The sequence below is a fragment of the Salmo trutta genome, chromosome 36, assembly GCF_901001165.1.
Source record: "Salmo trutta chromosome 36, fSalTru1.1, whole genome shotgun sequence".
Taxonomy (NCBI): Eukaryota; Metazoa; Chordata; class Actinopteri; order Salmoniformes; family Salmonidae; genus Salmo; species Salmo trutta.
The window spans coordinates 40233569-40256965 of record NC_042992.1 but is presented as its reverse complement, the minus strand read 5'-3'; the positions used below and the strand labels follow the sequence as shown (position 1 = coordinate 40256965).

At 44.0% G+C, this 23397-nt stretch overlaps 1 protein-coding gene across 4 annotated transcripts in view; it reads right to left on the bottom strand.

The window, feature by feature from the left end:
* The window catches only part of LOC115176084 (histone-lysine N-methyltransferase 2B), a 75888-nt gene that overhangs the window by 34813 nt on the left and 17678 nt on the right, over positions 1-23397 (bottom strand). For 2 of the 4 annotated variants that reach the window (XM_029735875.1, XM_029735871.1), the window contains exons 3-15: positions 21777-23336; positions 20606-20835; positions 17581-17658; positions 14121-14277; positions 13731-13965; positions 13491-13552; positions 12563-12826; positions 12101-12216; positions 11218-11607; positions 10910-11023; positions 10505-10651; positions 10314-10406; positions 9895-10012 (exon numbers count right to left, since the gene is read on the bottom strand). In XM_029735875.1, coding sequence (XP_029591735.1) covers positions 9895-10012; positions 10314-10406; positions 10505-10651; positions 10910-11023; positions 11218-11607; positions 12101-12216; positions 12563-12826; positions 13491-13552; positions 13731-13965; positions 14121-14277; positions 17581-17658; positions 20606-20835; positions 21777-23336 — 3564 coding nt within the window. The remainder of the gene's footprint in view (positions 1-9894; positions 10013-10313; positions 10407-10504; positions 10652-10909; positions 11024-11217; positions 11608-12100; positions 12217-12562; positions 12827-13490; positions 13553-13730; positions 13966-14120; positions 14278-17580; positions 17659-20605; positions 20836-21776; positions 23337-23397) is intronic. The other 2 variants (XM_029735873.1, XM_029735874.1) reach the window with 2 other exon arrangements.

Genomic DNA, 23397 nt, shown 5'->3' with positions numbered 1-23397 from the left:
AAAATCAGATGTACTAAAGTAATCAATGATTAAATACATTTAAAAAATGTCAGTAGGGGTTTGACAGATCGAAATAAAAAGTTGAAATCAAATTAACCTATACAGTGCATTCAGAAAGTATTAAGACCACTTGACTTTTTCCACATTGTTACATTACAGCCTTATTGTAAAATGTATTTTAAAAATGTATTTAAAAAAAAGAAAGCAAAAAAAGTTTACAAATGTTTGCAAACGTATAAAAAGAACAAAAAACCTGAAAAAGCACATTTACATAAGTATTGTCTTAATTATCAGGTAATCTATTGAAATTGTAACCTTTATTTAACTGTGGGACCTTACATAGACAGGTGTGTTCCTTTCCAAATCATGTCAAATCTATTGAATTTACCACAGGTGGACTCCAATCAAGTTGTAGAAACATCTCAAGGATGATCAATGGAAACAGGATGCACCCGAGCTCAAGAATAATAGTGAAGACGTCAAACTATGAAATAACACATATTGAATCATGTAGTACACCCAAAAAAAGTGTTAAATCAATATATATTTTATATTTCAGATTCTTCAAAGTAGTCACCCTTTGCCTTGATGACTCTTGGCATTCTCTTAACCAGCATCATGAAGTAGTCACCTGGAATGCATTTCAATTAACAGGTGTGCCTTGTTAGCCAAATCAGTTGTGTTGGGACAAGGTAGGGGTGGTATACAGAAGATAACCCTATTTGGTAAAAGACCAAGTACATTTTATGGCAAGAACTGCTCAAATAAGCAAAGAGAAACAGTCCATCCTTACTTTAAGACATGGTCAGTCAATCCAGAAAATTCGAAGAACTTTGAAGGTTCCTTCAAGTGCAGTCACAAAAACCAAGTGCTATGATGAAACTGGCTCTCATGAGGACCGCCACAGGAAATGAAGACCCAGAGTTCTCTGCTGCAGAGGATAAGTTCATTAGAGTTAGCAGCCTCAGACATTGCAGCCAAAATAAATGCTTCACAACGTTCAAGTAACAGACACAGCTCAATATTAACTGTTCAGAGGAGACTCTGAAATCAGGGCTTCATGGTCAAATTTCTGCAAAGAAACCACTAGAGGACACCAATAAGAAGAAACTTTCTTGGGCCCAGAAACACGAGCAATGGACATTAGACCGGTGGAAATCTGTCCTTATCTGTCCAAATTTGCGATTTTTGCTTCCAACCGACATGTCTTTGGTGAGACACAGAGTATGTGAACGGATGATGATATACGCATGTGTGGTTCCCACCGTGAAGCATGGAGGTGTGACGGTGCTTTGCTGGCAACACCGTCAGTGATTTATTTAGAATTCAAGGCACACTTAACTACCACAGCATTCTGCACCAATACGCCATCCCATCTGGTTTGCGCTTAAGTGGGACTATCATTTGTTTTTAAAAAGGACAATGAACCAACACATCTCCAGGCTGTGTAAGGGCTATTTTACCAAGGAGAGTGATAGAGTGCTGCATCAGATGACCTGGCCTCCACAAATCACCCGACCTCAACCCAATTGAGATTGGTTTGGGATGAGTTGGACCGCAGAGTGAAGGAAAAGCAGCCAACAAGTGCTCAGAATGTGGGAACTCCTTCAAGAGTGTTGGAAAAACATTCCAGGTGAAGCTGGTTGAGAGAATGCCAAGAGTGTGCAATGCTGTTATCAAGGCAAAGGGTGGCTACTTTGAAGAATCTAAAATGTAAAAAACTTTTTGGGTTACTACATGATATGATGTTACATGATTCCATATGTGTTATGTCATGGTTTTGAAGTCTTCACTATAACTCTACAATCTAGAAAATAGTAAAAATAAAAAACTCTTGACTGGTACTGTACTTTGGCAAAAATGTCAAACCCTGTTTTTGCTTTGTCATTATGGGGCATTGTGTGTAGATTGAGTAAACAATGTTTTTAAATACATTTTCGAATAAGGTTGTAACGTAACAAAATGTGGAAGGGTTCTGAAAACCTTGAATGCACTGTACGTATTGCGCTTGTCTGATGCTTTAAGCACTCTGATTAAATAAGACAAATGACTCGAGGAAGCAAGAGATCCAAATAATAAAAATAAGTGAACCTTAACCTGACCATCCTTCCGCTCCTGCTGGCTTTTGCAGATTCTGCGATTACTCTCCTGAAGTTTTTTTTACCCCCGATTTCATGGTATCCAATTGAGATCTCATCTCATTGCTGCAAATATGAGCCCAAGGCAAACCGTCCCTAAACCAGACAACGCTGGGCCAATTGCGAGCCACCCCCTAAACCAGACAACGCTGGGCCAATTGCGAGCCGCCCTTTGGTACTCCCGTTCACGGCCGGTTGTGACACAGCCTGGGATCGAACCTGGGTCTGCTGCAGTGCCTTAGACCGCTGCGCCACTTGGGAGGCCCCAGTTATGGTTTTCATTTACATGGAACAGTTTCATTTAATTTATAACATCAACGCATCTCAAAATCATTGTCATGTAGTTAATAGAAATTATATCCAAATCTAAATGAAAATGATAAACCTTAAAAACAAACTTATTGCCATTGCCAATTACAGTACGTAAAAATAGTCTTCATAAAGCCAACAGATCAAAACATTGCAGCCTGCAGGTAGAAATATCCTGCTAAAAATGAATATCCTATAAATCACATGTCCGCAACGAACTTAAAACATTGTATCAACTAACAACTTGGGTCGCACAAGTTGCAACATTGTAAAAAAGATTCTGGGCCTTCAGATTCTTGGGACAGACACAGCTGTAGGCTATTTGCACAAGGGATAAGAGGTCATCAGAAAGGACTATTTTATGGCGCTTCCACTGGATCAGAGCATGACAATTTACACTTTCACGCCGAGTAGTTATCAAAAAGGGAAAGAGCTGGAAAGATTTTTTTTCAATACATTGACAATAGTTCCTCAATCAATGGATGTAAAAACAGACTGCTTGCTTTACTGTGTGAGGTGAAGAAAACATTACTTTGAGAAGCACCACAGCTCATTAGTGGTGGTCCGTCAAACCAATCAGAAATACCATCAGGTCCGCAAATGGGCACATTTATATGCCTACATTTGCGCGCAGGTCATGTAGCCATAGGCCTACTTCTTTATTGGTATTTTATTAGGATCCCTATAAGCTGTTGCAAAAGCAGCAGCTTCTCTTCCTGGGGTCCAAACAAAACATAATACAAAAGCTTCCTCTTGAGCGGACAGCTTGAAGAAAACCAGTCAATATGTAGGTCCCCATGAAAGTAGACCTCTGTTAACATCACAAGCATTTCACACACATTATTTAGATACTGTTGGAGTGTTGCTATAGGCCACCAAGTGCTAAAAGAAAAGGCTTTAGCTGTGCCAAGTGAACCTGCAACACTTCAATAACACTTGACATAAGATCTTCTAAACACCTGCCTCTCAAGCATTTGTCTCTTCTATAGATGTTATATCCTTGTATTGCTACTGCTGTATCAAATGAATTATCTAAATGCATCTCAGAAATGGCTAATTTATGAATGTTATCTGATGTTCACAAGTTATTGATTATATGAATCTTATTTCTAAGGCCGCATATATTAATATGGCTATTTTCAGCCCTTCCTGAGTAGCTTATCAGAGATAGACTTAGTATGGAAAAGAGCAAACAAAGCAAGATAAAAAAATATAAATTCAGCAGTCCATTAATACCTCTAGGGGATCGGTGGGTCCCCCCGCGGGACGGTTGAGCTAACGTAGGCTAATGCGATTAGCATGAAGTTGTAAGTAACAAGAACATTTCCCAGGACAGACATATCTGATATTGGCTGAAAACTTTAATAAAAATGTATCTAACTGCACTGTCCAATTTACAGAAGCTATTACAGTGAAAATACCATGCTATTGTTTGAGGAGAGCGCACAGTTAGGAACCTGAAAATGTATTAATAAACCAAATTAGGTACATTAGGGCAGTCTTGATTCAATATTTTAAACAGAAATGCAATGGTTCGTTGGATCAGTCTAAAACGTTGCACATACGTTTGCTGCCATCTAGTGGCCAAAATCTAAATTGCGCCTGGGCTGGAATAATACATTATTGCCTTTCTCTTGCATTTCAAAGACTGTACAAAAAAAAGTTTTATTTATTTATTATCTTTTTCCAGATCAAATGTGTTATATATTCTCCTACATTCATTTAACATTTCCACAAACTTAAAAATGTTTCCTTTCAAATGGTATCAAGAATATGCATGTCCTTGCTTCAGGCCTTGAGCTACAGTCAGTTAGATTTGGGTATGTCATTTTAGGTGAAAATTGAAGAAAAAAAAAGGGGCAGATCCTTAAGGAGGTTTTAATCAATTGGTGTGCGCGCTGCGAGGTTGATGCTACAAACCCATAGGCTTGGCTCTCTCATCCCTTCCAGGCTTCTGGGAGGGAGGGTGGACAATGACACTGTCAAAGCGAATGTAAGCAATGTCCCCACGCACTTTGGCAGCTTCCATGATTGGAGAATAAAAAAAATTTACTTGCGGACCCCCAGAAAAAGTATTTTGTGTGGTGGTGCTTCTAACGGCGAATAAACTATAAAAATAGTCACACAATCCATATATAAACTCCTAGTAATTTATTGGGTATTTACCAACATTTTGGCATCACTGTGCCTTCTTCGGGGTAATGTCATGAGTACTTCAACCAGGTTATATAGACAAACAGTGCAATTAGTGCAACCAATGACAATAGTGATGGGTGTGTCAATGATTAAGTTAATTAGAATGTATTAGTGAAACTTAAAAACATACAGTTTAAGGCAGATTAAAAAGATTAAGGCAATTGTTATTATATGGTAACAATTGAATATTGTAAATATAAACTCAGCAAAATAAATAAACATCATCTCACTGTCAACTGCGTTTATTTTCAGCAAACTTAACATGTGTAAATATTTGTATGAAAATAACTACTGAGACAAACTGAGCAAGTTCCACAGACATCTGTCCCTGAATAAAGGGGGGGATCAAAATCAAAAGTAACAGTCAGCATCTGGTGTGGCCACCAGCTTCCTTAAGTACTGCAGTGTCTCTCCTCCTCATGGACTGCACCAGATTTGGCAGTTCTTACTGTGAGATGTTACCCCACTCTTCCACCAAGGGACCTGCAAGTTCCCGGACATTTCTGGGGGGAATGGCCCTAGCCCCCAACCTCCGATCCAACAGCTCCAGATGTGCTCAATGGGATTGAGAACCGGGCTCTTCGCTGGCTGTGGCAGAACACTGACATTCCTGTCTTGCAGGAAATCACGCACAGAACGAGCAGTATGGCTGGTGGCATTGTCATGCTATAGGGTCATGTCAGGATGAGCCTGCAGAAAGGGTACCACGTGAGGGAGGAGGATGTCTTCCCTGTAACGCACAGCGTTGATTGCCTGCAATGACAACAAGCTCAGTCCGATGATGCTGTGACACTGCCCCAGACCATGACGGACCCTCCACCTCCAAATCGATCCCGCTTCAGAGTACAGGCCTCGGTGTAACGCTCATTCCTTCGACAATAAACGCGAATCCGAACATCATCCCTGGTGAGACAAAACCGCGACTCGTCAGTGAAGAGCACTTTTTGCCAGTCCTGTCTGGTCCAGCTATGGTGGGTTTGTGCCCATAGGCGACGCTGTTGCCGGTGATGTCTGGTGAGGACCTGCCTTTACAACAGGCCTACAAGCCCTCAGTCCAGCCTCTCTCAGCCTATTGCGGACAGTCTGAACACTGATGGAGGGATTGTGCGTTCCTGGGCAGTTGTTGCCATCCTGTACCTGTCCCGCAGGTGTGACGTTTGGATGTACCGATCCTGTGCAGGTGTTGTTTCACGTGGTCTGCCACTGCAAGGACGATCAGCTGTCCGTCCTGTCTCCCTGTAGCGCTGTCTTAGGTGTCTCACAGTACGGACATTGCAATTTATTGCCCTGGCCACATCTGCAGTCCTCATGCCTCCTTGCAGCATGCCTAAAGCACATTCACACAGATGAGCAGGGACACTGGGAATCTTTCTTTTAGTGTTTTTCAGAGTCAGTAGAAAGGCCTCTTTAGTGTCCTACATTTTCATAACTGTGACCTTAATTGCCTACCGTCTGTAAGCTGTTAGTGTCTTAACTTCCCTGGGCTAGGTGGAACGCTTGCGTCCCACCCTAGTCAACAGCCAGTGGAATCGCGTGGCGCGAAATACAAATACCTCAAAAATGCTATAACTTCAATTTCTCAAACATATGACTATTTTACACCATTTTAAAGACAAGACTCTCGTTAATCTAACCACATTGTCCGATTTCAAAAAGGCTTTACAGCGAAAGCAAAACATTAGATTGTCAGGAGAGTACCCTGCCAAAAATAATCACAGCCATTTCAAAGCAAGCATATATGTCACAAAAACCAAAACCACAGCTAAATGCATCACTAACCGTTGATGATCATCAGATGACACTCCTAGGACATTATGTTATACAATACATGCATGTTTTGTTCAATCAAGTTCATATTTATATCAAAAAACAGCTTTTTACATTTGCATGTGATGTTTAGAACTAGCATACCCACTGCAAACTTCCGGTGAATTTACTAAATTACTCACGATAAAACGTTCACAAAATACATAAATTATTTTAAGACTTATAGATACAGAACTCCTTTATGCAATCGCGGTGTCAGATTTTCGGCGAAAGCACATTTTGCAATATTCTGAGTACATAGCCCGGCCATCACGGCTAGCTATTTTGACACCCACCAAGTTTGGGACAACCTAAACTCAGAATTACTATTAGAAAAATTGGATTACCTTTGCTGTTCTTCGTCAGAATGCACTCCCAGGGCTTCTACTTCAACAACAAATGTTGTTTTGGTTCCAAATAATCCATAGTTATATTCAAATAGCTCTGTTTTGTTCGTGTGTTCAGGTCATTATCCGAAGGGTGACGCGTGAGCGCATTTCGTGACAAAAAAAATCTAAATATTCTATTACCGTACTTCGAAGCATGTCAAACGCTTTTTAAAATACATTTTTATGCTATTTTTCTCATAAAATAGCGATAATATTCCAACCGGGCGACGTTGTATTCATTCAAAGGCTGAAAGAAAACAATGGAGAATTCTCATGAACGCGCATCTCCAGTGTCACTGTCCCCAGGCTGACCACTCACAAATTCTCCTGCTGTTCTTCACCCAGAGACAGCAGACACCCAATTCCACTTTCTGGCGCCTTCTGAGAGCCAATGGAAGCCTTAGAAAATGTTACGTTACAGCAGAGATGCTGTATTTTTGATAGAGATGCCACAGAAGGAGAACAAATTGTCAGACAGGGCACTTCCTGTATGGAATCTTCTCAGGTTTTGGCCTGCCATATGAGTTCTGTTATACTCAGACACCATTCAAACAGTTTTAGAAACTTCAGAGTGTTTTCTATCCAAATCTACTAATTATATGCATATTCTCATTTGTGGGCAAGAGTAGTAACCAGTTTAAAATCGGGTACGTTTTTTTATCCGGCCGCGCAAATACTGCCCACTAGCCCCAACCGGTTTTAACGACCGTTCCACAAGTGCATGTTCATTAATTAAGCATGGGAAACGGTGCTTAAACACTTTACAATGAAGATCTGGGAAGTTATTTGGATTTTTACGAATTATCTTCGCAAGATAGGGTCCTGAAAAGGGGACGTAACTTTTTTTTGCTGAGTATATGTCGGTCGTTAAAATACTCTATTCTATGCCGGTCTGATATTGCTCGTCCATATATTTTTCATTCCATTCCTTTACTTAGATATGTATTTATTGTTGTGAAATTGTTAGATATTACTTGTTAGATATTTCTGCACTGTTGGAGCTAGAAACAAGCTTTTCGCTACACCTGCAATAACATCTGCTAAACACGAGTATGTGTTTGATACATCTTCAATTTCTCAGAGATAATTTCGCTCACTTTGTTCTCAGACTCCATCCAGGTCTCATGTGGAGATTCTGCTATTCCGTCCTCAACCATGTTGTTCAGCCTTGATTGTCACTTGATTGTCATTTCTCCGTCATTGTTATTATGGATTCACACACAGAACTAATGTCCTCTCTCAATGACTTAGATTGTCGTCGTCTTGCCATTCTCTTGTTTCTATCGAGCTGACCATAGGAGAACTGCAAACTGTTCTTCAGGTCCTGGACCTCTCTGGTCAGGTCGTCCATTCTTTTATTAGTTGAATCCACCAGTATTGGACAAAACACTTAGGTTACTCTGTTTATCCTCGCAGCTCCAGACAAGGGAGGTCACAGGAACGATTGAAAACAAAAACTGCGGGGATCTAGACAGCCACAAACCCGGGACAATCTGCAGTCCCAGGCACAACGGCATCACGGGCTGCATTCAAGCCCTCAAGAAAACCTTGATAGCTTGACAGGCAGCTAGCTGGCTGCTACGCAAAATAGTTCCTCAGACCCGGCAGGATCACTAGACAGAGTGATCCTGCTTCGTGTGAGCCAAACCCATAAGTTAGCTAGCTATTTAGCAACTTTCAAAACAAACCATGCTCTCCCTCATTCCACAGGCAGTGACACATTGATGGGAACACAAGAATCCACATACAGTGCAGTGTGTAAATACATTACACACACTATTCATAATCAGTTGTGGATCTTTACTCTTAAAAAGAAAAGGAGCGCCGCACACTCTAGGAGCTCAGATGCAATAATTTATTAACCAACGTTTCGACAGCCATGCTGTCTTCATCAGTGTAAAATGACAAACACTGCGGGTCACTAGTTTAAATAGTTTGAAAAGGACACACATGTCTGTAATCATGACCGGCAGTGGCTTGATTTCATAAAATTATCTGTAAATCTAAATAGAACATATAAAAAGCATAAATGGATAAGATATGATCATAGGTACAATTTGGCTACATAGGCCTACAAACATTATTTACAATGGACAGCAAAAACACAATAGTCACAAGAATGGCTTCAGATCAAAGTCTACGTTGAGACTGAAGGGGGCAAGGGTCTTCAAATTAAAGATCCAGGCGGCCTCTCGATTTAAAATTGTCAAGGTCACCCCCTCTCCTAGGGAGGGTGACGTGTTCGATGCCGATATAGCGAAGGGACGAAATAAAGTGGTTCGCAACTTGGTACGTTGAGTTTTTACTCAACATTGACAGGAGCTCTCCAAACAAAAGACGATGACTGAATTCACAAAACCCGTAAATGGTATAAAATAAACCAAAACGTGTTTCTCATAAGCATAGGTTGTGCGTCTGCAAACAACGTGTTCACAACAATCAGAACGGTAAGACTAATAATAATAATAATAATAATAATAATAATAATAATAATAATAATAATAATAATAATAATAATAATATATTGAATGCATTAACAGAAATGACCATAAACATTGTAGATTAGAAATTATATGAATTAACGGTAAATGTACTACTACTGGTGATATATGTAATGGGGAATTGATAGACTAACAATCAAACGATTATGTTATGAAACAATGAATGTGCACAAATTGTCAGGAAAGCGCATTCAGGAGAGAGATGTGGATTGTGCATCTTAGTCACACTCCCCTTCTTGGACTGTGCCATCCGCAATGGATTAGTTCACTGAGATGGGCGCAAATCAGATCGGTGTCTGGTGTGCCATAAAAAAAAAATTATTTGCTGCTGCTCAATTTAAAAAAAAATCTTGGTCAACCAGCAGCCTATCGACCTAACAATCAACCAGTGGACTGATTGGGGTCAGCCCTAAATGATGGTAAGATCCTGACAAAGTATCAGTCCATCTAAGCAACTGCTCTCATCCCTCTCTTCTTGGCCTGTTCCTGGAGTTTGTGTATACCTTGCCTTGGTTGACTTGCGATGTGTCTCTGTGTGACTCACTGAGGTCCTACCTTTGCTGTGGAGGGTGCTGCAGTCGGGACAGAGGTCCTGCTCGTGGTTCCAGGCCATGTCCCAGGTCTTCCCTGGGGTCACTCCACAGCTCTTACACCGGATACACGTCATACACACCTGGGACACGGGGGCAGGTAGCCCAGAAGTTAGAGAGATGGACCAGAACTTTAAGGTCGCTGGTTGTCCCAGGCCGGGCGAAGAAAGATGGGAAATGAACTGGCTGAGACCTGAGGGTTGCTGGTTTCAGATCATTACTGGAATCCACTATTGCTGTGCCCTTGAGCAAGGCACTTATGCAAACTGGACAATACACTTGCATTGTATGACATTGACCCACAGTACAGTGAAAAACAGTCGTAAATCAGAATGGGGAGAAGAGAAGCTAAACAGTAATAGATGTTAAATTCCTGGTGCTTACCCAGGGCATCTTACAGTTGATGGGCTTTGGGTAGGTGGGTCCCAGACAGGAGGGGTGGTAGCAGTTCTGACACCTCTTGCACTGCAACACAGGCTAAAGGAAGTAATAGTACGCTTAAAATGTGAAAGTGGGGGTGAAAAAAACCCCACCAGACTACCTAACCTCAGATCTTGCTGACCACACACACACACCTTGTTGTTCTTGCTCTTACGGCCGCACACGTGGCAGAACTTGCAGCGGCGGCAGCACCAGTTCTCCTTGTTCTTCTCCTGGGGGCGCTCTTCGGGCCAGAGGCAGAAGCTGTGGAAGGGTTCGCAGCACACCTGGCAGTAGATCATCTGAGGTAAAGTGGAAAGGCAGAAGGCAGTCAACTCTCAAAATCAGGAGAACACATATTGCACTAAACCTACTGTTTCACATACAACCAAGTGTAGCTATTCAGTAAACCTATGGAGTCTCCCATGTACTTCCTAGTTAATTTGTTTTCCTCAAAACGGTCAGAGTAATACTTATCTATCAATGAAATGTGATCATTCGGAATGATAATACTGCAAACACAGGCACTGAATAATCTGTGGATCCCTTTCCATGATTACCTCATGGTGTCCTTTACTGGCACAGAGCAGACAGACAGGCTGAGGGGTGACGGGGACAGAGGTGAGGATACTCAGACCGCCCATCAACCACACGTTCTGGATGGCACAGTCCTCCTGGGAGAGAAACACAATAAGTTAGTGAGTTAATAAACTTTGATTTTGCAGTCGTTCATGAAGAGTATGAGAAACAAAGACAGTTGGCAATGAGTTAATAAGAAAATAAACAATTTCACATTTTTAAGAAAGCTTATATGGGAGGGAGATGGATTGAAAGAGTGAGTGAGTGTGAGAGAGAGATAGATACACACCTTAAAGTCCACGCGGATCCTGTGCGTCCCGGTCTTCAAGTGGCCCTTTTGGGGGAGTCTGTTGGTTAGCGCAGTGAGGATGTTTGTTGACGTGTTAACCACAGCATTCTGGGAATGAAGGACATAGTGGGGATCAATTCTGGGATTCTGTCGTTGCTCTCCCTCTTTAACAACAGTCATCTCCTCTTCCTGCGAAGACTCGTCATCCGACTCCTCGTCCCTCTGCATGATCGACTGCACCACACATGGGGGCAGTCGCTGCAGCTGCACCTGCATGCGCCGCCGTAACCGCAGCAGTGGGATCCTGGGAGGGCAGGGCTCGCTGGGGCTCCTTGTTAGGTGGCCCTCTGTAACCAACAGCCCTGGGCGGTGCTCCTCTGAGTCGCTCCCCTGTGCATGTGAAGGGGGGGGGGACTGCTTAAGCCATTGAGTGGGGGACCAGCATTACAGCACGACCACGGTCATATGCTAAGCGGCGGACCAAGGCAGAAGAAAGATGGAGAAGAAGAACCACCAAAACCGCCTTTGGCTTTGAGAATAAAGTGTTAAGAGAAGTGAAGGAGAAGAGTTAAGAGAGGGTTAGAAAAGCCTGATCAGAGTTAAGGCATGCCAAGTCGAATCAGAGGAGAAGAAAGAGGTCCAATCACCAACGGTAGTCAACGTTGTTAGAGAGCGCGAGATAGAAATCATAGGTCATGCCAGTCAAGAGAAACATGGAAAGAGTCACGGCATCTATGGACTATAAAGTATTCGATTAAGTTCCAGAAAAACATGAAGGAAGATTCCAGAGGAGCAGTTATTTAAGGTATAATGCATGCATCAGGGATGAATGTGAAAGGGGTAAGCTTTTCCAACATGAGAACAGAGTTATACGAGTCATTACCTTGTCGGCTCTGCATCGGCCCAGCAGTCCTTTGGGTGGCCCAGGTCTGCGGTGCCTTACAAATTCACTGGGCACTGGGCCATCCTCAGGAGCTAGGAGGCCAGAGGGTGCAGCATCTGTCAAAGGGGTTTTAAAGCATAAAAATGAACAACAAAGTCTCCACTCAAACCAATACCCTGAAACGACAAAAAAAAGAGTTTGGAATTTCTGACCTGCACTTCTATTCTCAATCACTGTCATCCATAATCTCAATTACTATGGACTTCAACATCCACCACTAATCTTCTGATCTGCTTGGCTAATGGCTTTACATCCTTCAACTCTACCTGTCAAATAACACCATTTCAAGCATGGAGTTCAATGGATCTTGTTGTGGTCCAACTCAAAAGGAGAAGCCCGAATGTGCATCGACCTATACTTTCATCCATACACTACGGCTCCTATCCCGGTGTACGGCGTTACCTTTGCTGCTGGGAGCGTCAGGAATCTTTACAGGACTATTAACCACGCCTTCTCCGCCTGTGTCCTCGTCCGAGTCAGACTTCAGCAGGCTGCTGTAGGAGCGTGGCGTCACGTTCCGCCTCGGCTGCTTCCTGGTGGAAGGCCTCAGGCAGTCTCCAAGGGTTGCGGGGGCCGACAACTCCTCTGCCTCTCCCCAGGACGCCGACACATTATTGTTGGACTGAAGGCCATTAGCTGACGTATGGCGCCGCCGCCTAGAAAGGACTGCACGACAAAGAGAAGCCCAGTGTTAATGCTAAAAAACACTGGCTGAATATTTGGGCCATGAGGCAGGCCAGTGTTCTAGTGCGGCTTTTGGTTAACGGTGTCAATGTTTTTGGTAGTAAAAGCAAAAACAAACGGCGTTATTCATTAGTAAATTTTCCACCCTCTTCAAGACCCTGGTGCTTGCCTACAGAGCAGCAAGGGGAACTGCCCCTCCTTAACCTATCTCAACCCGGGCACTCCGTTCCGCCATCTCTGGTCTCTTGGCCCTCCCACCCCTACGGGAGGGCAGCTCCAGCTCAGCACAGTCAAAGCTATTCTGTGTCCTGGCACCCCAATGGTGGAACAAGCTACCCCCTAAAGTCAGGACAGTGGGGTCCCTGCCCATCTTCTGAAAACATCTGAAACCCTACCTCTTGAGTATCTTAAATAACTCACGGCATCCCCAATGCCCCACTCCCAAGAAAAAGTCGCTTGTACTTTCCTACCAGCACTGACATTGCTGATAAATACTTTGAGGGGAAACGTACTTGATACGATTGTGATATGTTGTGGTCTCACCTAGCTATCTTAAGATGAATGCAATAATTGCATAAGAGTGTCTGCTAAATTACAAATGCAAAATATTATAAATAGACGTATTAAACATAAGAACACAACAAACCTGTGAATGGCTTGATGCCGCGCTTTACTTTCCTTGCCTCAATCCGAACACATCGTTTTAACCTGGTGGCACAGGGACATATTTATCATCACCATTTAAAAATAGGTGCCATGTTCAATTTGTACATAAGACAACTAGAGCCGATTATAGAAATTAAAAACGGTGTGCGCGCTTGAGTGTGTGTCCATGAGTGGATGAAAAGTGAGAGCATAGGCCACAATTCTAGGTACAGTAACTTACACACAGCACTGGCGTCTGGTGTTGGGCCCTCCAAACTTGGGCTTGTCCAGGCAGTTGAAGCAGGTGCTGCAGTCACCCTCATGCAGGCAGCCCTGGCAGGTCCCACAGCGGGTGGCGCGGCCCCCAGGACCAACCTCGTTATAGTTCCGCTTGAACTTCCGCTGCTTGCTGTACTTGTGCTTCTGTCTTGTCATCTTGTGCCTGACCGTGCAGTCAGAGGGGTCATCCGCAATGCCTAAAAACAGAGCGAGATCCAAAAATGATCTTAAATGACTTTGCAAACGTAGGTCATTGCGCTAACGTCACATACCTGAATGGACAAAGCTAAAATCAAGAAAACATAAGAGGTAACCACCGTTCTTATCAGCGTGCTTCATAAACAAAGGTTACCTTCTACAGCTGGTGAGGTGGTGATGCCCTCTCGCTCATTGAGGGGCAGAGCGCTAAGCCTGGGGATATCGTCAGGCACCATGGCACGGGGTTGCCCCAACGCCACCGCTGCTGCCCGACAGACGTGCTTGATGCGTGGGCCGCCAGGGAGTTGGTCCTATGGGAACAGAAACATTGTCATAAATTATAATTAAACTATTGTAAAGAAATTCCACCCTAAACACAGCCGCAGCACAAATGCGCAATGCAAATAGTCTGGGTAGCCATTTGATTAGATGTTCAGGAGTCTTATGGCTTGGGGGTAGGGGGTAGAAGCTGTTTAGAAGCCTTTTGGACCTAGACTTGGCGCTCCAGTACCACTTGCAATGCAGTAGCAGAGAGAACGGTCTATGACTAGGGCCTTCCTCTGACACCAACTGGTATAGAGGTTGTGGATGGCAGGAAGCTTGGCCCCGGTGATGTACTGGGCCGTACGCACTACCCTCTGTAGTGCCTTGCGGTTGAAGGCCGAGTAGTTGCCATACCAGGAAGTGACGCAACCCATCAGGATGCTCTTGATGGTGCAGCTGTAAAACCTTTTGAGGATCTGAGGACTCATACCAAATCTTTTCAGTCTCCTGAGAGGGAATAGGTTTTGTCGTGCCCTCTTCATGACTGTCTTGGTGTGCTTGGACCATGTTAGTTCGTTGGTGATGTGGACGACAAGGACCATGAAGCTCTAAACCTATTCCACTACAGCCCCGTCGATGAGAATAGGGGTGTGCTCGGTCCTCCTTTTCCTGTAGTCCACAATCATCTCCTTTGTCTTGATCACGTTGAGGGAGAGGTTGTCCTTGCACCACACGGTCAGGTCTCTGACCACCACCCTATAAGCTGGCTCATCGTTGTCGATCAGACCTACCACCGCTGTGTCATCGGCAAACTTAATGGTGTTGGAGTCTTGGCTGGCCATTCAGTCATGAGTGAACAGGGAGTACAGGAAGGGACTGAGCACGCACCCGAGGGGCCCTAGTGTTGAGGATTAGCGTGGCGGATGTGTTGTTACCTACCCTTACCACCTGGGGGCGGCCCGTCAGGAAGTCCAGGATCCAGTTGCAGAGGGAGGTGTTTAGTCCCAGGGTCCTTAGATTAGTAATGACCTTTGATGGCACAAATAGTATTGAAGGCTGAGCTGTAAGCAATGAATAGCATTCTCACATAGGTGTTCCTTTTGTCAAGGTGGGAAAGGGCAGTGTGGAGTGCAATAGAGATTGCATCATCTGTGGATCTGTTGGGGCGGTATGCAAATTGGAGTGGGTTTAGGGTTTCTCGGATAATGGTGTTGATTTAAGCCATGACCAGCCTTTCAAAGCATTTCATGGCAGACGGCATGGCAGACGTGAGTGCTACGGGTCGATAGTCATTTAGGCAGGTTACCTTAGTGTTCTTGGGCACAGGGACTATGGTGGTCTGCTTGAAACATGTTGGCATTACAGATTCGGACAGGGAGAGGTTGAAAATGTCAATGAAGATGAACGGTGTGCCAGTTGGTCAGCGCATGCTCGGAGTACACATCCTGGTAATCCGTCTGGCCCTGCGGTCTTGTGAATGTTGACCTGTTTAAAGGTCTTACTCACATCGGCTGCGGAGATCGTAATCATCAGCTTTTCCGGGAAACAGTGTGCTCTCATGCATGTTTCATTGTTACTTCCCTCAAAGCCAGCATAGAAGTTATTTAGCTCGTCTGGTAGGCTCGTGTCACAGGGCAGCTCTCGGTTGTGCTTCCCTTTGTAGTCTAATAGTTTGCAAGACCTGCCACATCCAACGTGCGTTGGAGCCGGTGTAGTACAACTCGATCTTAGTCCTGTATTGACACATTGCCTGTTTGATGGTTCATCGGAGGACATAGCAGGATTTCTTATAAGCTTCCGGGTTAGAGTCCCGCTCCTTGAAAGCAGCAGCTCTACCCTTTAGCTCAGTGTGAATGTTGCCTGTAATCCATGGCTTCTGGTTGGGTTATGTACGAACAGTCAGTGGGGACAACGTCATCGATGCACTTATTGATGAAGCCATTGACTGATGTGGTGTACTCCTCAATGAAATCGGAAGAATCCCGGAACATATTCTAGTCTGTGATAGCAAAAAACAGTCGTGTAGTTTAGCATCGGAATCATCTGACCACTTTTTTATAGACCCAAGTCACTGGTGCTTCCTGCTTTCATTTTTGCTTGTAAGCAGGAATCAGGAGGAGAGAAGTATGGTCAGATTTTCCAAATGGAGGGCGAGGGAGAGCTTTGTACACATCTCTGTGTGTGGAGTACAGGTGATCTAGAATTTTTTTCCCTCTGGTTGCACATTTAACATTAACATGCTGATAGAAATTAGGTAAAACGGATTTAAGTTTCCCTGCATTAAAGTCTCCGGTCACTACGAGTGCCACCTCTGGATGTGTGTTTTCCTGTTTGCTTATGGCGGAATACAGCTCATTGAGTGCAGTCTTAGTGCCAGCATCGGTCTAGTAGCATGTAGTAGCATGTAGACAGCTACAAAAAAATACAGATAAACTCTAGATAGATAGTGTGATCTACAGCTTATCATGAGATACTACCTCAGGCGAGCAAAACCTTGAGACTTCCTTAGATATCGTGCAACAGCTGCTGTTTACAAATATGCACAGGCCCCCGCACCGTGTCTTACCAGAGGCTGCTGTTCTATCCTGCCGATAGAACAGCAGAGTGTATAACCCGCCAGCTGTAAGTTATTAATGTCATCGTTCAGCACACGACACGGTGAAACATAAGATATTACAGTTTTTAATGTGACGTTGGTAGGATATACGTGCTTTCAGTTTGCCCCATTTATTTTCCCGCGATTGAACGATAGCTAACAGTACGGATGACAAAGGCAGATAAGCCACTCGTCGCCTGATCCTCACAAGGCACCCCGATCTCTTTCCGCGAGAGCTCTGTTTCTTTCTCCAGCGAATGACAGGGATGAGGGGCTGTACGGGTGTTTGGAATATATCCTTCCCGTCCGACTCATTAAAGAAAAATGATTTGTTCAATTCGAGGTGAGTAATCGCTGTTCTGATGTCCAGAAGCTCTTTTCGGTCATAAGAGACCGTAGCAGCAACATTATGTACAAAATAAGTTACAAACAAAGCAAAAAAACTAACAAAATAACACAGTTGGTTAAGAGCCAATAAAACCGCAAACATCCACACCGGCGCCATTATACTTAAGTCGTGTGGGTCCAATTGGCTCATTCATCACCCCTGTAACTATTACCCAGGTCGTTGCTGTAAATGAGAATGTGTTCTCAGTCAACTTACCTAGTAAAATGTGGATTCAACTAATAATAAAAAAAACACTGTACTATAAACATCAACAATACATAAGCATCAAACAGAGACAAAGAATGAGACCGACACAGGCAGCTAGAAAAAACACAACACAGCCAGGGTCAGGAAACATAGGCTCACCTGAGCAGAGCCTCTCCTCCTCCTCCTCCTTCCCCCTCCTAAATCTCTGGGACCAAGCTTTACCGATCCAGACAGGAGCTGAAAGAGACAAGGGTGTAACAATTAAACTATGACCTTTCAGTGTCATAGTAATGAAACAGACTAATAACTTAGGCTGGGAATTCCCAGGAAGCTCACGATACTTAGGTGCTGATACGATATGTCAAATCAAAGTTTATTTGTCACGTGCGCCGAATACAACAGGTGTAGACCTTACAGTGAAATGCTTACTTACAGGCTCTAACCAATAGTGCAAAAAAAGGTATTAGGTGAACAATAGGTAGGTAAAGAAATAAAACAGTAAAAAAGACAGGCTATATACAGTAGCGAGGCTACATACAGACACAGGTTAGTCAGGCTGATTGAGGTAGTATGTACATGCAGATATGGTTAAAGTGACTATGCATATATGATGACCAGAGAGTATCAGTAGCGTAAAAGAGGGGTTGGCGGGTGGTGGGACACAATGCAGATAGCCCGGTTAGCCAATGTGTGGGAGCACTAGTTGGTCAGCCCAATTGAGGTAGTATGTACATGAACGTATAGTTAAAGTGACTTGGCATATATGATAAACATTTTTACATTTTAGTCATTTAGCAGACGCTCTTATCCAGAGCGACTTACAGTAGTGAATGCATACATTTCAATTCATACTTTTTTTTTTCTCCTGTAAACAGAGAGTAGCAGCAGCTCTCCTCATGATTCTACAGTGCCTTCAGAAAGTTCACACCCCTTGACTTTTTCCACGTTGTTGTTACAGGCTGAATTTTTTATTGATTAAAATTATATTTGTCACTGGCCTACACACACACACACACACACACACACACAACCCTATAATGTCAAAGTGGAGTTATTTTTCCAATCTTTACAACAATTTTTTTTGGGGGGAAGCTTTAACGTCTTTAATCAATAAGTATTCAACCCCTTTGTTTTGGCAAACCTAAATAAGTTCAACAGTAAAAATGTGCTTAAGTCATACTGCTTGTTCTGTGCGTGATTTCCTGCAAGACAGGAATGTCAGCGTTCTGCCATGACCAGCGAAGAGCCATGAGCACGTCTGGGACCTGTTGGATCGGAGGGTGAGGGCTAGGGCCATTCCCCCCAGAAATGTACCTGCAAGTTCCCAGACCTTGGTGGAAGCATGGGGTAACATCTCACAGCAAGAACTGGCAAATCTGGTGCAGTCCATGAGGAGGAGATGCACTGCAGTACTTAATGCAGCTGGTAGCCACACCAGATACTGGCTGTTACTTTTGACCCCCCCCCCAGCATGGTGAAGTTATTAATTACACTTTGGCTGGTGTATCAATACATCCAGTCACTACAAAGATAAAGGCGTCCTTCCCTAACCATGAGGCCAATGGTGACCAAAACAGTTGTGTCTGTGATAGGAGAAAATAGAGGATGAATCAACATTGTAGGTACTCCACAATACTAACTTAAATGACAGAGTGAAAAGGAGGAAGCATGTAGAGAATAAGTACATTTTCTAAAACATGCATCCTATTTGCAATAAGGCACTAAACTGCAAAAACATTTGGCAAAGACATTCACTTTATATCCTGAATGCAGTGTTGTGTTGGATCTTTTTTTTATTTCACCTTTATTTAACCAGGTAGACTAGTTGAGAACCAGTTCTCATTTGCAACTGCGACCTGGCCAAGATAAAGCAAAGCAGTGCGACACATACAACAGAGTTACACATGGAGTAAAACAAACATACAGTCAATAATACAGTAGAAAAAGTCTATATACAGTGTGTGCAAATGAGGTAGCATAAGGGAGGTAAGGCAATAAATAGGCCGTGGTGGCAAAGTAATTACAATAGAGCAATTAAACACTAGAATGGTAGATGTGCAGAAGATGAATGTGCAAGTAGAGATGCTGAGGTGCAAACGAGCAAGATAAATAAATAAATAAATAAATGTATGGGGATGAGGTAGTTGGATGGACTATGTACAGGTGCAGTGATCTGTAAGCTGCTCTGACAGCTGGTGCTTAAAGCTAGTGAGGGAGATGTGAGTCTCCAGCTTCAGTGATTTTTGCAATTCGTTCCAGTCATTGGCAGCAGAGAACTGGAAGGAAGGGCGGCCAAAGGAATAATTGGCTTTGGGGGTGACCAGTGAGATATACCTGCTGGAGCGCGTGCTATGGGTGGGTGCTGCTATGGTGACCAGTGAGCTGAGATAAGGCGAGGCTTTACCTGGCAGAGACTTGTAGATGACCTGGAGCCAGCGGGTTTGGCGACGAGTATGAAGCGAGGGCCAACCAACGAGAGCGTACAGGTCGCAGTGGGGGGTAGTATATGGGGCTTTGGTGACAAAACGGATGGCACTGTGATAGACTGCATCCAATTTGTTGAGTAGAGTATTGGAGGCTATTTTGTAAATGACATCGCCGAAGTCGAGGATCAGTAGGATGGTCAGTTTTACGAGGGTGTTTGGCAGCATGAGTGAAGGATGCTTTGCTGCGAAATAGGAAGCCGATTCTAGATTTCATTTTGGATTGGAGATGCTTAACTTTTTAGTGACAGGGGGCAGTATTCGGAAATTCAGATGAATGACGTGCCCAAAGTAAACTGCCTGTTACTCAGGCCCAAAAGCTAGGATATGCATATACTTGGTAGAATTGGATAGAAAACACTCTGAAGTTTCTAAAACTGTTAAAATAATGTCTGTCAGTATAACAGAACTGATATGGAGGGCGAAAACCGGACGAAAATCCATCCAGGAAGTGTGATTTTTTTTTGATGTGAGTGGTTTTCCATTGAATGCCTATTGACTATGTAATTGGTTAGGGCCCAGATTGCAGTTCCTATGGCAACAACCCTGCTTATTCAGGGTGAATCAATGGCTGCATCTGGAACGACACCCTATTCCCCCAAGTTGCGCACTACTTTTGACCAGAGCCCATAGGGCACAATTTAGGGAATAGGGTGCCATTTGGGACACAAACAGGGTAAATCAAGGTCACCGATTCTCACCTGTGATGACTTCATCGGTTTTTCTTGGTCGATCTTCACAAGCTGCAGCCTGGCTCTCTTCAGCTGGTCGATCTTAATGAGTTGGACCTTGGCCCTTTTCAGCAGATGGAACATCCTCTTGTTGGTGCTGGTGAGGTTGCTCCGATGGCTGGTGCCCCCCTGTTCCACCACCACCCCATCATCAGCCTGGCTTTCTCCTTCGTAATCCCCGTCAGCAGCAGCCTCCACCCCTGGGGAGAAGAATCAGGCAAGTGTCCCTCTGACTAATTTGCAAAGGCTGACATCAAACCTGCAAATGGCAACGTATTCCCTATATTGTGCACTACTTTTTAACCAGAGCCCTCTAACAAGCTACACTGCAAGCTATACCGCGCCATCCTATGTGAATATGTAGAATTCAGTCCCCTTGACTTTTTCCACATTGTTACATTAGAGCCTTATTCTACAATGGGATAAATTGTTTTTCCCCCTCATCAATCTACACACAATACCTCAATGACAAAGCAAAGATTTTTTGAAACGTTTGCAAAACTGAAATATACCATTTACATAAGTAATCAGACCCCTTTACTTTGTACTTTGTTGAAGCACCTTTGGCAGCGATTGCAACCTCGAGTCTTTTTGGGTATGACGCTACAAGCTTGGAACACCTGTATTTGGGGGGTTTCTCCCGTTCTTTGCAGATCCTCTCAAGCTCTGTCAGGTTGGATTGGGAGCGTCACTGCACAGCTATTTTCAGGTCTCTCCAGATATGTTAGATGGGGATCAAGTCTGGGCTCTGGCTGGCCCACTCAAGGACATTGAGACTTGTCCCGAAGACAGTCCTGCGTTGTCTGAATACTTATGTAAGTATGGTATCTGTTTTTTACATTTTATAAATTTGCTAAAATGTCTAAAACCCTGTTTTCACTTTGTCATTATGGGGTATTCTGTGTAGATTGATGAGGATTCTTTTTATTTAATCAATTTTAGAATAATGCTGTAACGCAACAAAATGTGGAAAAAGTGAAGGGGTCTGAATACTTTCCGAATGTACTGTATTTGCATGACAACATCTAAGAATTGTACTTTAAATCACAGTCCAAATAATTTTCTGGAATAAGAAAATAGATGTTTGCTTAATGGATCTTTAGGAACTAATACATTTAACTGAGCACAGAAATGGCCTTACCTTGGACATTTTCTGTGTCATTTGCTGCCTCCTCCCGAGTCTCAGATGAAGCAGCTTGAGATGCAGCAGCAGTATTACTGACTAGCACCGCCAGTTTCCTCACAACCCCAGGAGAGTTGAGGTCCTCCATCTTCAGCTTGAACCTCCCCCTCTTCCTCACTGGCGAGGTCAAACGTAGGTACTCCTGGGCTTCTTCTGTGGTTTCACCATCAGCGGCACTAAGGCCTTTCTTCTTCTTCTGGGCCAGGCTGAGGGTCAGCTTCTTGAGTCTCTCATAGACCTCGAGGTGGGATGAGACTGGGCTTGAGGAAAGGCTGGTCTTAAGTGTTTTTTTACCAGTTGAGCCGTCAACTTGAGGTTTGAACTCATTTTGACCTGGAGTTCGAGACAAGTTGTCAATGTCATCATTGTCTGAATCATAAAAGGATAGGCTCATGGCATCCTCCTCCACCTTGTATTGGCACTTTTTTTTCGGGGAGCCCCTGGGCAAGGATATGATCTCGTCATGGAGGAACCTCTTGGGTGCCTTGATGACACGTGAAGACCTGGCGCTCACCACAGGCAAGGAGATGTTACTGCTGCCTCTTTGCTGGATCTCTCCAGGGGACAGGAGAGGTTTGCCCTCTGTCCCGGTTCTCTCCCACTGCGCCTCCTGTCCCGCCTGCTTCACTGGGGTTGGAAGCGACTCTGGCACGTAGGTGTCGAAGACAACCTTACGACGGAAGCGTTTCACGACAGAAACTGGCGGACTAAGCTTGTGCACATTACTGGGCTTCCTCCTGAAGCCAAATATGGACTTACGCTTATATGGTGCTGGTTTCTTTCTTTCCAGGGGTATTGCTGGCTCCTGACCCAGTTCAGCTCCAACCTCAGGGGAATCCCCAGTTCCCCTGGACACCCTCTTCCTCTGCTGCATATTCACAGGTTTAGGAGACAGTGCTACTCCTTGAGAAGCGGTGTGGGGATTCGTGGTCTTCTGTCCATTTCTAGACTGAGCTTCAACCTTGTCCCCTTGCTGAGATCCTTTTCTCCTCTTCCCAGACCTCTGTGGCTTAACTTTGTCTGTTTCACTGTTGTCTGCTGTTACCTCCCCAGCCTCTTTGACCTTGGAAGTCTTCCCTTTGCCCTTGACCACTGTCAGGGTCCACACCAGTTTACCCTGCTTGTTTCTGCTGCTTTGGGGTTGGGCTGTGCTGGACCCTGAGCCTCCCCTGCCTACCTTAGTTGTTTGTTCCTGCCTGTTCCTCTTTCTGGATGTTGAAGACGATTCCACCGCTTTCCTTCCCCTTTTCCAGTCAGAGCCATCCGATTTTGCACTGCCCTTGCTTTTTGAGGCCTTTGTCCCAGTAGCCTGCTTTCCTGTAGACTTAAACCCTGAACTGATGGATTTCTTTTGGGCTGCCAGTTTGGCAACTATTTTGGGTTTCACAGCATTTTCTTCCTGACCCTCTTCAACCTCTTCTTCAGAGACCTTGCCTCCACTTTTCTTAAGCTTTGCTGTAAGTTCTGGAGCTATGGGAGGCTTTTTTGGCTTCAATAATGATGATTGGAAAGGACTGCCTAGAAACGAGAGGGGGAAACATGTCTTGATACGAATAGACTAATGTCAGACAATAACTTG